The sequence below is a fragment of the Agelaius phoeniceus genome, chromosome 26 (genome assembly GCF_051311805.1).
Source record: "Agelaius phoeniceus isolate bAgePho1 chromosome 26, bAgePho1.hap1, whole genome shotgun sequence".
In the NCBI taxonomy this organism is placed as follows: Eukaryota; Metazoa; Chordata; class Aves; order Passeriformes; family Icteridae; genus Agelaius; species Agelaius phoeniceus.
The window spans coordinates 1,747,282-1,762,039 of NC_135290.1; the positions used below are offsets into that span (position 1 = coordinate 1,747,282).

At 43.8% G+C, this 14,758-nt stretch overlaps 1 protein-coding gene across 7 annotated transcripts in view; it reads right to left on the reverse strand.

Annotated features, from left to right (window-relative positions):
• Positions 1-14,758, reverse strand: part of TANC2 (tetratricopeptide repeat, ankyrin repeat and coiled-coil containing 2) — a 146,665-nt gene that overhangs the window by 74,654 nt on the left and 57,253 nt on the right. For all 7 annotated transcript variants that reach the window (XM_077190752.1, XM_077190750.1, XM_077190751.1 and 4 more), the window contains one exon: positions 9,701-9,808. In XM_077190752.1, the coding sequence (XP_077046867.1) occupies positions 9,701-9,808 (108 nt within the window). The remainder of the gene's footprint in view (positions 1-9,700; positions 9,809-14,758) is intronic.

Here is a 14,758-nt window from a genome sequence, read left to right on the forward strand (position 1 = left end):
GGGCATCCATCAAAGGCATTGGCCAGTAAATAAAGTTGTTTGTATTTATTTTTAGGTCTTAAACTGACCTTTTATTCCGGACAAGTTTGAGAGCAGTGTAGTACATTCTTATTGATGCAGAAGGCTTTTTTAATACCAAAAGAGAAAAACCACTCCTTAAAATACTATGTGTTTGTCAAAGCCTGTTTTTGTTTTGCAATATTAGGCATGTGTCTTGGTTTGAAAGACAGGTGTTTGCCAAGGAAGGAATGGAGAATGCAACCCCTTCCCTCTGAATTACTGTAATCCAAAATTACAGGGCTTTCAGGACAAGTATGGGAAAAGAAACCCCAGTTCTTCACCAGGATGTAAATGCGTATACAAGGCAAACAAACAGCTCTGGCACTGTTAGAAACAGGACCAGATTCCCGGTACTAAAAGCAATTTCAGCATTTATGATAATAAAAAGAAAGGCCTAAAGCAAGGGCGCCCACGGGCCGAGCAGGAGCATTCCCATCGAGGATCGGCGCTGGGTGTTCCTCAGCAGTGATGTCCCCGATGTCCCAGGTGGAGCAGCACAGTTTCCAAGGGTCAGATGCCTCTTTTTATCCAGTTTTTTGTCCCTTTGGATCGGTTCCTTTTCCATTCCTTCATGCAAATCCAGTTTTAGGCGCTTTATTGGCCCTTACAGTTCAGTCCAGGCCTGCTCGTTTCACTTGGGAGGTGGCGCACTTCACTTAGGTACAATACGGTACACCGAGTGCCGTATTTCTTATAACTACCCTTTTCACCCCTTTTACCATACCCAAACTAACAGTGCAAGCTTAACATTTACCAACTATTTTTCAACAGTTTCTAGTCTAACCTATTTTCCACAGTTCCTAATCTATTTTTACCGGGCACGAACACCCGACTGCATCCTCCCCTCACTGCAGTTCCTGGCACGGCCGGCAGGGGCGCTGCTGGCTCCCGGGGGCGATGATCGCCCATGGCTGCAGGGGGCGCTGTGCCGCGGGCTCGGCCGCCTGTCCCCTCACGGCAATGGCGGGCAGGCAGAGGCAGGCACACCCCCAGGGGTGGCAAACAAAATAAAAACTGACAGCTCTGCAGCCTTAGCAGGAGCCGCTGGCGTCAGATGGACACGGGGTGCTGGGTTTGAGAGTAGTGAAAAAGGCTGAGGCAGCGGCAGCCGGGCTCCTCTGTAGCATCTGCCTCAGCAGAGGAGATGCACCCGTCGGGAAGGGGTCCCGGGTTTTCCTCTGGGGCATCCCAAGAGATGGTGAAGGTCCTTTCCAGTCACATCGGGGGGAATAAGGTCCCAGTTCAGCAGCTGCTCTTACAAGCAAAGGCTCACCCATGGTAGAGCACGGCCCTGCAGTGAGCACGGGCCGGCTTGGCTGTCCCTCTGTGACCGTGTTCACAGGGGTTCTTGGACGAGGGAAGAGACGAGGATCTGACTCCATGTTTCAGAAGGCTTGATTTATTATTTTATTATATATATTACATTAAAACTATACTAAAAGAATAGAAGAAAAGGTTTCATCAGAAGGCTAACTAAGAATAGAAAGGAATAACAAAAGCTTGTGGCTCAGACTCTCTGTCTGAGCCAGCTGACTGTGATTGGCCATTAATTAGAAACAACCACATGAGACCAATCCCAGATCCACCTGTTGCATTCCACAGCAGCAGATAACCATTGGTTACATTTGTTCCTGAGGCCTCTCAGCTTCTCAGGAGGAAAAATCCTAAGGAAAGGATTTTTCATAAAAGTTGTCTGTGACATTCCTCCTCCGATGCCAAGAGCCGAGCCCAGCCCCTCACCCCTCGCCCTCCACCCAATTCTGTCCTTTTAAAGAGAAAACCCCTCAGGTAGGAGAGTAGCCAGCTGCACCCTTCTCCCTCTTCCTCCTCCTCTTCCCAGCCACATCTTTTGTTCTCTGAAGTATCCCTAGTTATTGTCTCTTAGCAACAAATGGGACAAAATTTCACGAGAAAAAGAAAAAAAATAAAAATCCTAACCTCCACCAGCATGTTGCATCACAACCACCCAAATAATCTGTTTAATTCCAGCAACTCTCTTTCAAAACCTCTCACATTCCTTCCTCTGATTTTTCACATAATTTATTTCTATCAGGTGATAGAAATCTGACAAGAATTTTTAAAAACCTGCTCCCTTTGTGGTAAGGCCAACCCTGGCCAACCGACAGGGCCACAAAGAAAGTTGCAGAAGACTTTCAGAAATATATATATATAGATATATAACGTAGTATTTTCCATCATTTTCTTGGGGAGTAGAGTCTGTAGAAGAGGATTTTGACCAACACCTTTCCTTCTTCCAAGGCAGCTTTGCCAGGTCAAAACACAAGGAGCATTAAAATGAGCCAAATGTTTAATAAGGCAAATAACACTTTACTGTCACCTTTGACCACTGTTAAGTGGGAGGTCACCAGCAAGAGACAAGACAGAACAAAGACCTTGTCCTTACCTGATCTGATCTATTAGCATCTTCCCAGGATAAGTTTATTAAAAGCAAATCTGACTAAATTATGGTCTTTGCATTTACGACACTGACAACAATCCTGAAAACCTACCATTACGTACCTGAATAAGACTTCAAAAGTTCTGTTTGGATGTAATAACTGCTACAGAAATAGATTAATTTACTGTTGCCAGCTTTTAAAATTAGAAGTCAAGACTGGACCCGGCTTAAAGCTGGTCTAGTGGAAGGTTCTCTGCCCTTGGCAGTGGCTGGAATGGTCCCTTCCAGTCCAACCCAGTCTGTTATTCTCTGATTCTTTTGGGGACAAATTTCTAACAGAACTAATGTATAGGGCTGTTGTTAATTGTGTATCTTCAATGATTGGAGAGGGTCCGTGTGGATGAGATCAATTTAACATTTGTTCTTTCTCTAAAACATAAACTATACTTATAAAAATCTTACCCCCACTCAAATAAAATAAAATAACCCACACTATCCTCACAGTGCCCTGAAGTTATACAGATTAGAAGCTGTAATTTCATCTGTATAAAGCAGGTGGAGAAACACCACTGAAGTTACCGAAGGAGGCAGGTACAGGTAACAGACGTGCAGGTAACTGCACCCATCACCACAGCTCCTGCCAGCCAAGAGAGATGCCCAGAATAGATGGGAACAGAGCAGGGAGCCCAGGAATGCTCCCCCCGGGCAGACTCTGCCAGCAGCCAGGAGCAGAGAGCAGCAGCAGGGACCTGCTCTGAGTGCTGACCATACCTGGTGGGACAGGGGATGGAGGGTTCCTCATGGGAACATATGGAAGAGCCAGTGGGGACTTCACTCTGAGAAACAAAACCAGCAGGCACAGGAGTCAGGGAGGAAGGCTGCTACAGTCTCAGTCCAAATACAAGGATTTTGGAGCCTGCAGTAAGTTCCAGGGCACTGGAGGAATTTGAAGCCAACCAGGGCTTCCAAGCACTTTCAAGCTGGCAGCTGGCCAAAATGGTCATGTTTGGACTCAAGGTAATTATTTTCAAGCGATTTGGAGTTAAATAATTAGTGACATAAAACGTCAAAAATTCTGCTTAATGAGGTGGAAAATCTACTGTGGTACAGGAGGTTATGCACAAGTTGAGCTCCTTTCTTCAGGGTCCAAGGGCAGCTGTGCTGCCCTGGAGAACAGAGCAGATGGGACAGAGGGAATGCTGACGACTGAAACCAATTTCACCAGGGGAACAACAGTCACGCTAGATAAGAATAAAGAAGTTCTTGTTCTGCAACCCTGGGGAGGGTGAGGAAGTCACAGCAACTGGCAAGAGAGCACAAGTCATGGTGTGGCTTTCAGAGCACTGCATATTTTCACTTATGGGCAGCTCTCCATAGCATCACTGAAATTCAAGGACTTTCATCCGTAGGCACTGGGACATGGGAACCAGGCTTGTAAAAGAACAGAGCAGTTTCCTACAAATGCAACCATCCCTTCTTCTATTGTTACAGCTAACAATAATGGTAAAATGAATACTGAGGGGGTTGCCTCCATAATGAGGTGAAACAAAACAACAGCATCTCAAAACACTGTAGAGAAAAAAGAAATAGAATTACTGACCACTCCTCTTTCTTTCCCCTCTCCTCCAGTACATTTTTATGACAAAAACAGGATGAATGGAGCTTGGAGCAACCTGTTCTAGAAAGTGTCCCTGTCCATGTCAGGGGGTGGGACTGGATGATCTTTAAGGTGCCACCCAACCCAAACCATGCTGGGATTCAAGAGCATCAGTGCTCCTGTTGTCAAAAAATAATATGATAGAAGAGGAAACTCCTCTGCCAGAGTCACTCAATCAGTGAGAAATCTGCCCCACCTGCTCAGATATGGAAGAAAAGGTTTTACACTGATCCTCACAGGCCCGACACTGACAGTTTCAAAACCAGCAGGGCTGCTTTGCTTATGTACATATTTATTTGCTGGCATAAAACTATAAATATTCAAAAAGCCTAAGTATTAGCACAAAAATGTTACTGGTTCCCAACAGATCAGTTGAAAGCAAGCACTGCAGCTTGCTGAGGGAAAACAACTCCTTGGATTCCCTGGGATCTGTCCGGATGGGCAGCCAGAGGTGCTAGGCTGCTGCTACTGCTGCTGCAGTATCTGAAGCAAAACACACCTGAGGAGCCATCTAGGTTACACCTGTGAAAGCAGTCACAACACTTTAATCTTGGGCAGTTCATCACAAAAACAGAATTTGGATCATTTACAGCCTTTTCCCCTCTTTTTCCCCTTTTTTTCTCCTCCAGGTAGATTGAACCCAAACCCTGTAAGGGTTGGGTATTAACAGATTGCACCAGGAAGCTTTGAGAAAAGCATGCTGTCTCCAGTTATTTAACAGTTAAAACATTTGGGAATAATCTATGGGATTCATCTTATTTCCACTTCTTATCTTGAACAGCTCTGCTTTGGTAAGATTCAATGAACCCCAAACTCTGGACCCCACCACTATTCTCCCAGTCACAGCTTTCAGTTCGAGCAAACTCGATGACACCTAATGGCAACTGGTCTGTGGCCAATCCCAAAAGGATTCACAGCTGGAACTCCAGCAATGCCTTCAGTATTCCTCCCTCTGATCCAGAATTCCAGACCAGACTGGAGCTTGTTTTGTAACACACGAGTTTATTCTGAAACTGGTTCCATCTCCTGATCTAGCAGAAGGAACCAACAGCATCCTCCCAGGAACAGCATGAGAAAAGTCAATCGCTTCCATGGCAACCAATGTGCCAAATTATGGCTCTTCTGCAATTAGGGCTGATCACAATGATTTCCCATTCCCTTCAGGTCAGTGGGCTTGACAGTGCTGGGACAACCACAAGATTCAACAGTAAAACCATTTGTCAGATCACGGTTGGTTTGATTATTTCCTCTCCTTCCCCCCAGTTCATCACTCTTCAATATGACAGAGGTTGGACCAGAATCCTGCTGGCAAAATTTGTTTGGGGTTTTGTAGGATTTTTTTGGCTCAGTGCCTGTATTTTCACAATGAAAAATCAGAGAGTACTGCTGGTTCCCGCATTCCCTCTTAAAGGGCTTTTTCTAAGACCCGAGAAGCATTTTGTTGTGTTTAGGAGAAACACGTGGACAATGTAAAATGAAAAATGCACATTTTACGTGATAAAAAGAGAGAAGCAGCAGCAGGCAGATGCCAAGCTCAACAATTCTTTAACCAAAGGGAGAGAAAAAGGAGCGATGAGATGAACACAAGTGCTGCTGCCATGGTAAATCACTCCCCTCCCTGTCTGTGGCAGGAGCACTGCAGTGATTCCTAACTCAATCAGGGATGAAAACAGACGCCTGCCAGCCTAATGTGCAACAAGCAAACCAGACACTCAAGATCTGTGTCCCAAAATTTCTGAAGAAGGAGTTAATCAAATTAAAAGATAACGTCATAACAGACTTAGCCTTTGGAACACAACACCAAGGTAATAAATTACATAAAATGCAACTGCAAACATTAATCTGAGGCAAAAGGCCATTACCTGAAAGCACCATCCATCTCCAACAGATTTTCTGAGCACTTAGAAGTCAAAACATGGTTTAGCTAGCATGAAAAACAAAAAGCAGCTCAAGGAAAGATGCCCTCGTGACCACAATTAAGAACCAAGAAGCCAGGACAGTTTACCACGCAAGCAGAAGTGAGGCGTGATAACGTGGGGGAAAACCCCTACATGTTAAACTGAGTCATTAGAATCACTGCAGGAAAGGTTTGGCAGTTGAACAACAGAGGTTTGAAGGTCAATTCCTGCTATTCTACGTTATCCTCCTTGAAGAGCAACGATGCGTGTGAGGCTGTCATCCCCAGCCGCCCTGCCTTCAGGGGGGTGGCAAGAGGGAAAACACAAATGCCTCTGTCAAACAGTGTCTGCAGGATTGGAGCAGAGACAAGGAGGGGAGATGGATCAGAAACCTTCCAAGACCCTCCTTATAAAGACTCTGCTAAGTCACAGAATGATGGGGGTTGAAGACTTTTTAGCTCATCCAGTTCCACCATCCACTAGACCAGGTTGCTCTAAGCCCTGTTCAACCTGGCCTTGACTATTTCCAGGGATGGGAGATCTGTGCCAGGGCTTCACTACCCACACAGGGAAGAGACAAGGAACTCCTTCTCCATCAGGGACACTTCGAGTCAAGGACTGAAATCTGAACAACCTCTGCAACTACAAAACCATCTACAGAAACATAATCTGACTCAGTGATCCTTGTGGGTCCTTTCAACTCAGCTTATTCTGTGATAATTCTGGTAGAAAGGCGTTTTTCCAAGTCATGGAACAGCTTTTTTTTGCCATCATCTTAGTTGCAACAACTATAAAATATGGGCCTAATTCTAAATTCATTTAAGAAGATTTATTAATATTTTAGTATCTACATTCTTTTCTCTATACAATGAATGTAATAATTAAAAAAAAAAGAAATTATACCAAGCTTAAAACTTCACTATTTGTGCTTGGTATTAGAATGTCCCTCCATGATTCCACTTGGTATTGTGATCTTCTTTCTCCTTCCTCGGCACTGGAACGTCGGGAGCACGTCACTCCCCCACACTGACTCACACTGAAGATGTCACAGGCAAATCTCCCCCCCAGCAGCATGAGGGGCACTGCAGTTGCTCAGGAAACCACCTCCCTGGAATGTGCTGAAACTTGCCTGAAGCCTTAAAATAAACATTTTGATACTGAGCAAAATTTCACCTCTCGGCATCTCAAACTGAAATCGTTATTCCTGTATATGCAGAGTAGCTAATGTTCTCTTTTCTTTGCTATTTAGTGTTTTAAACTGCTTTCAAGTGTATAATTAATTACATTTTTTGTCAGGGATCACATTAAAAACCACTCCACCTCCCCTCCATTGCCAGGCAGATCATCAGCCTAATTTTTTTCCTTCTTTCATCTCACACCGTTATTCTTGGAAATGCTCAAGGATTTAGCACTATGTGCTAGATCTTCACAGGATGCACACATTTCAGAAGAGGGTTAATGTAAGCCTAGCACAGAAGAAAGGAGTTGTATTTCCTTGGGAAACTGATTCCAGGCAGTGCCTGAAGCTTTGGCATGATCTGCAGTAGGACTCTTCCTCCACCTTCCCATCAGGAGCTGGATGCTGTGTCCCCTTTGGTTCCTGTGACTTGACCACAACTCAGTTCTTCCTTTCTTTCCCTCTTTACACAAGGATCCTCCTCCAACCACCTACTTCTTCCAAGGTGGAGCATCTCAAGCTTGGAATCCATCCTTCCAGACCAGCAAAACCTCCAGCCCCCTCATTACTGCTACTTTCACAGAGGGATCCATAAATGTGGGCAGTTTCTTCCCTGAACAGCTTCAGAAACCCTTCCCCAATGGATTCTGTTCTTCTCTCTTCCCTTGCCTGTCCCAGCTGCCAATATAAACCTGGCCACAGTCCCTGGACACAGGCACACATGAAGAGAGCAGCTCCCTAACAGGTCCCTGGGGTCACATTTAAGGAAACTGAAACAAACTGAACTCTCAGCCTGCAGTTTCTACCTTGACTCCAAGTCCATGCTTTTCCCTGGCATGTACTGTTCTGCTCTTACCTCATTTCCCTTTCCCAAGTACACCAAGATGGCACTTGGGGACATGGTGGCCTTGGGAGAGCTGGGTTTGCAGTTGGGACTCAAAGCTCTAAAAGGGCTTTTCCAGCCTCATTGGTTCCACTGTGACAACTCTGCCATTGTCACTTTTTTCCTTCCTTAATGACACTCCATGTTCCTTTAACGACACTTCAAGGCAGTACAAATCTCCACTTTTCCTTTCAGATCACTAAACTATCAGCAAGAGAAGGAGATCCAATAGCAGAAAAAAGAAATTAAAGAAATTGCAGATCCCATTGTCAAAGCCCATCCCTGGGCTTGGCAGGAGTCCTGGCCTCCAAAGCTCTGGAAGAGGGGAGGCACATGTCTGGGTGTGGGAATGTGGAATTTATGTTTTTTTAATCTTACAATGCAATGATAATTCTCTGTGGATGCAATCATAATAAGTTTATAATTATTAACAATTATAAACATGACAGTTGAAGCCATTCAGTTAGAAAAAAGGGCTGCAGCAGCACATTTTTAATTGTAATTCATGATGATTGAAATAGGAGCAGCACTTTTCAAGGCAACTGTGGTCTCAAATTAGGCATTGCCAAGCACAGGAACTGTCTTTTGATTTTCTGAGACAACTTCTCTTTCAGACAATACATTCAAGAAAGCCCACATTCAAAATCTGGACAACATTCAATTAATTCCTCCAATTTTGAGCACTCTACAAGTTCTTCTAACAAGTTCATCAGCCACAGGAATAATCAACACCCTGATTTCAGAGTCATTTATTAATATGACCTTGGCGACTGTAGCTACAGATTTCAGAGGCAGATGTCACATATTTGCACACCATTCCAACCTATTAAACATTCTTTTTTCCATCCAAAGCCTATGGTGAGTATGGTTCATTATCAAGGAAAGCCAGGGGGAAGAATCTGCAGAATTCAGCACAGAATGCACCAAAACACTTGCTGCTGTTTTCAGCCTTCTGCCAGCACCTCCACAGCCTTCCCCAGGTTGCCACTTCCAAGTGGAAATGATACTGAGCTGCAGATTCCAGGCACTCCCATGTGCTGGGTTTGCTTGGGGTATTTAGGTAAAGCCTGCCCGAGCTGACAGACATGAACAGGGCTGAGCCAGGCAGGGATATGACCCACTTTATTTATTTTTCAACCAGAGGCCTCAAGCAACGTGTATGCATTTCAGAGCAACTGCTACAGGATACATAAGTTAGAAGGTATTTCTTAACAAAAGAAAAGCAAACACCCCAATATTCCTTGATGCAGGTAACAAGGTCCCACAGTTTTGCTTTAGCTGATTTAATGATGTTTCTGAGACGTGGTTTTAGTCCAGCCTCTCTGCAGACCAGCATTAAAAATTAAATTTAAAGCAAGTATGTTTATTGGCTCATTTTTATCTTCTCAAAAGCAACTCTCTACACCTTCTAAATTATTCTGAGGGGAGAGCAGCCACATGCAAAACTGCAAGCAACAAACGTAAATGGGCAGTTATCAGAAATTAACACTTATTCCAATTTCCAAGTCAGTGAAACTTGCTTAGGGAAGGTCCAACCAACCATCTAGCCAAAGGAGCCACATTACACATTTTAAAAGTCTTTCTGCCTGTTGCCCCTGTTTGCACAGAGCCTTTGCATGCAGCTTACCAGGGCAGAATGCATCAACGTCCAGCTTCTGGGCAGAGAGGGTTGGGGAGCCAAGCTCGGACTCTGGGATTCGAGGGCTCTCAACAAACTTTGCTTTCCTCAGAGGGGCTAAAGGAGAAGGAGGGGGAGAGAAAAAGAGAGGTCATGAGTAAGGGAAATAGCAAGCAACAGATGGAAGCACTTAACTAAACGACACTGTCAGACTCATATCAGGTTACCTTTTTTTTTTTTTTTTTTTTGCCAGGAAAAAAAAATTATCTGCATTCTTTACAAAGGAGATGGCTCTTGGTTAAACTTTCAAACTGCACAGGCTGACTTTAAAGTGTGTGAACACTGAGGCACATTCCTGATACTCTCAAACATTTTCTTTTCTCCTATTTTATTAAACTTTTTTAGAGGAAGCAAATGAGCCTGGATCCAGCCAGCAACTGTGGAAAAGTAAAGATCATAGAGAGGTACACAGAGCCCATCAGGTTTTAAGATATTTAACTGTAAATATCTGAACTGAACACATAAATACTATGTTCAGTAATTGTTTCCTTGAACATAAAATTTGAATTTCAAGACAGTCTCATTGTTGGACCAAACAGGTTTGGTGTTCAACACAAAAGAGCAGAGCAAAGCTAACACAGTGCAAGCCAAAAAGAAGCACTGCACTTTTATCCTTGCAAATCCATAAAAGATCAAGAGACTTAACAGAGGATGGGGAAAAGGTAAAAGTGTCTGTAATAAAGCATCACTGACCACTAGTGCTAGAAAAATGGGATTTTCTCCACATTTTAACAGTCTGAACTCTAAAGGACATGAAATTCTGCACAACATTTTTTTTTAGTAAAATTAATAGAAGTGGTTTAGTAAAAGTCTTTAAATATATTCCAGACCAGAGAAAGAGGACTAGAGAAAAAGTTACATGCAAAGATTGTCATATTGCATTTCCAAGTTAAACTCATGCCCATTACAATGAAAGGCTAATTTCAAAAGCCCCTCAGCACTAATTCTGGGGGTCAGTGGCCTCTGTCCCTCCATTTACATAATTTATCTTTATAGTTCCCTGTCCTGCAAATTAAATTTGGGATCTGCAGCTAAAGATTGGGAGGTTGTTCTTTTGCTTCTCCTGTAATAAAAGCCCAACAGGTCAGAGAGTGGTCTCTGAGGCAGCAATAAATCTCTTGGTTTTAGGGAGCTGCTGTGGTGCTGGGAAAGGCTGAGAAGGTCCAAGAATGAGGAGCCTGACAGACAATGCACAACCAGATCACTCAAACTGAGCTGCACATTAGTGATCCCAGATTTTTTTTAATGGAGTGTGCAAAACAGAGATGCAGACTGAGGTTTTTCACTATCAAGTCCCTGTGAAGCAGAAGGAAGGCAAGGAATCAATCCCCCCATCTCTGCACCAAAACAGGTGGTACTGAAACCCCTCCCCTCTGCCCCCTCATGATCCACCTCAGGAGATGTGAGGAGGGCAAACAGGGACCACACTTCTATTTTACACACAAAATCCTGGCTGAGCATGAGACATATTGCCAGAACATTCCCTGCAAGGCCATCAGGGCCCGTGTAACAGGAGCCCTGCAGGGCAGGAGGAATGTGAGAAACTCAGCAAGATAAGGACAGCCTGCAGCCCCTTCTCCCACCATGGCCATGGATGTGCAGCACCACTCAAACACACAGCCTGATGCTAAACACTACAAGCCAGCAGTTAATTCTATATAAATCCCCCTGGAAAAAATCCCACATGTGCACACACAAACACCCCACAGCCACAAAGTGACCAACACCCGAGAAAAATCAGTCCCAGTAACTATCCTGTGCCAGATCCTGATGTAATGAAAACGTTTTAATATTGAAAAGATTATTGCTATGGCCTGAAAATGGTTTAAAATAATAATTCTGGTCAACCCTTTAGTATTTAGTTTGCAATTGCAGTTTTAATAAATATGCTTTACCACAGTCTCAGTAACAGTAATTTCTATAATATATATTAAAAATAGCCTGTCTTTTCTTTATCATTTCTGGCTGACACCAGAACCATGTATCATCCCATGCACATGTGGCAGCACTCACTGTATTCTAAAATACAAAACCCACAGAATTTTCAGAGTTCAAGAAATGTTAATGACTGATGCGATTGGCACTAGAAGGTTCTGCACTAAAAAGTGTTTTTGAAAAGAGGAAGAAGAATTTTAATAAACACAGAGAGGGCAATGTGACCACTACCCCACTTGCTGTGTGGACACAAGGTCTGTGGAAGATGCAGGACCTGCCTGCTTTGACAGAGCAGCACTGAGCAGTTCACCTCTCACCTGTAAGGAAGGAACTGATCTCCCATTCCATTGGGTTTTATTCCTACATTTACTCCTCACTGAGGTGCCCACTGCCCCACTAATTCCTGCCCTCTCCACAGAACTGACTGATGACCACAGATGTGGATCATGGATCCAACAAACTGATCCACCATTTCTTCTCTTGAGGGCAATAAAGAACATCCTATCACCAATGTGCTGAAATCTCCATACACTGCAAGTTCAGCCATACACATCATTTCAAGGCACTTCACAGCATCACAAAATCACAGTTTGCATTGTGTTGGAAGGGAATTTAAAGCTCACTCAGTTCCACTCCCTGGAACTGGGAAGGGGATACCTTCCACTACACCAGGTTGCTCAGAGCACTGTCCAGCCTGAGCTGGCATCTATTTTATTATGTTTTTGTTCCCTCAAAAGCATGATTTGAGCCTTAAAAACACACTTCCACCAGCCAAGACACACCATGTCACCCTGACTCACAGACAACAGCTTACTCTAAAAGGCTCAAGTCAATACAATTCTCTCCATGTAAATACAGGTGGGGAAAAATCACAGAAGGAAGAGTTTCTGTTATTACAAATACCCTAAGTGTGGAAAAGACAAAAACTCCTCCTAACTCACCCATAACCCGATTACAGGAAAGGAGGATTTTCATGTACAAGAATTAAGCACCTCTGACTCATGTTCAAATGAAGATTATCCTGACAGATTCAGATTTGGGCATTAGTCTTCTACTGGAATAAATAACAAATGGAAATATCACAAACTCTAAAACCTGGTTTGACACTCTACAGCCAAATGTTAATGGATAACACTGAAGTTTTTATAAAAGTGGCTTTTCAAGGCACAGCAGTTTGCCTTGGTCCTGAACCCCTTCCTGAGAGCAAAGGCAAATCTTGTGATCAGTCATGGGATGAGCTTCTGGCACAAACTATAAAAACTAACAAGAGCATGAAACAATTATTTGAAGTATTCTGTACCTGCTCAGTGCTTTAGGCCTCTTATTCCTGTAAGGATTTTCTGTATGAAGCTGACCAACTCCAGGTGTTAAACAGCATGAAAATAGCCCCTCATGTTATACAAGTGGAGTTTGTCTGAGCAGAGAAAATGATGTCTTCCAAGAACAGGAAGGAAAAAGGATGTCTGCAATAACCAGTAATAAAAATATAATGGATTGAGTCAAGATGGAAGTCACTGGCAACACTGGCTGCAAAACTGGCATTTAATCCAGAAAATCTTGTTGATTACATGGAACCCAAAGCCACAACCTTGCTCCTGTCACCCACTGACAGCCCAGGAGCTGATGGCTGCAGGCCATGGTCTGTGTCCTCCTCACAGCCCAGTCCTGGGCCCAATGGCTTGAGGACAAACACAAATGCATCACACAGGAACTGACTTGCTACTACTGAAAAAGGAACTTCAATTTAATGGCTGAGATGTTATTTCAAACCAACACTGTACATTTTTGGGGTCAGTTCTGCAGTTCTTAGTGATATTAATCCCCACTGGTGTCCAAGCCAGCAGAACAAAACTGAAAATCTTTCTGTAGATGCAAATAAAATTCTCATTGGACTTTGCCAGCAACTCTTCCTGCAGGAGGAAAGTGATGCTTATCCCGGGGTAGGAATTAACCATGTAATGCAAAACACTTAGCAGGGCCAGCAATCAGAAAATGTAATTAGCTGGCTCATTTATGACATTTTCTGCAGCAGGTTGTCTGTCTTGCAGTGGGACAAAGTCTGCTCCTGGTGGCTGCCCCATCCCTGAAGTGTCCCAGGCCAGGCTGGATGGGGCTGGGAGCAGCCTGGGACAGTGGAAGGTGTCCCTGCCATGGCAGGAGATGGGACCAGATGGGTTTTAGGGTCCCTTCCCACCCAAACCAGGTCTGGGATTCTGTGAGAGACTGACAACAGGGAAAGCATTTCATTAGTAACTGCAATCTCAGCAGCCTGACTTTTTAGGACTCTCTTTAAGAACAGGGAGCAAACTTTGGAAGCTCAGGTTTAAAGAGAGGAAAAGTGGGTGCTCAGTGCATCCTCCATTTCCATCTTTCACTCATGCCAGAGCCTGACTCATGTTTGGAAGTGTCCCAGCAGCTCTGCAGTGCTGTGCAGAGCTGACTTTACTGAAATCTCCCTGGAACTGAAATGTTTTTAGTGCTGCAGAGTTATTGATCCACAGAGCTCCTGGAACAAATAGCTGTCACATTCAGCACAGCTGCACAAAACCCAGCACACGGGCGATGAAGCTTTGCTGCCTCCTATGTCCCAAAGGACCCTTTATTTGGCTGAGGTGAGAGCCATAAAGAGGAAATTATGGACCACATGATTATTTTTGCTGTGGCACTAATCCTGGAAACCTGGAATGATTTGGGTTAGAAAAGATCTTTAAAAAATGCTCCAGTCCCACTCTCTGTCATGGGCAGGGACACGTTCCACTAGACCAGCTTGCTCCAAGCTCCATCCAACCCAGCCATGAACATTTCCAGAAATGGGGCAGCCACAGCTTCTCTGGGAAACCAGGAGAAATAATATACCAGCCATGTGTAATAAGGATTTTTAGGTATATATTTAAAAAAAAATTAAAATTAAACCAGTGACAATACATAAAATGAAGGTTAACATCCTCTTTACATAATCCAACATTATTTTATAGAACCCATTGTGTAACAGTTTTTTCCTCTTCTATTATTTGAGACTATAAAAGCTTTTTAAATTACATTCCCCAGCTTCTCTCCTCTCATCCCACATTA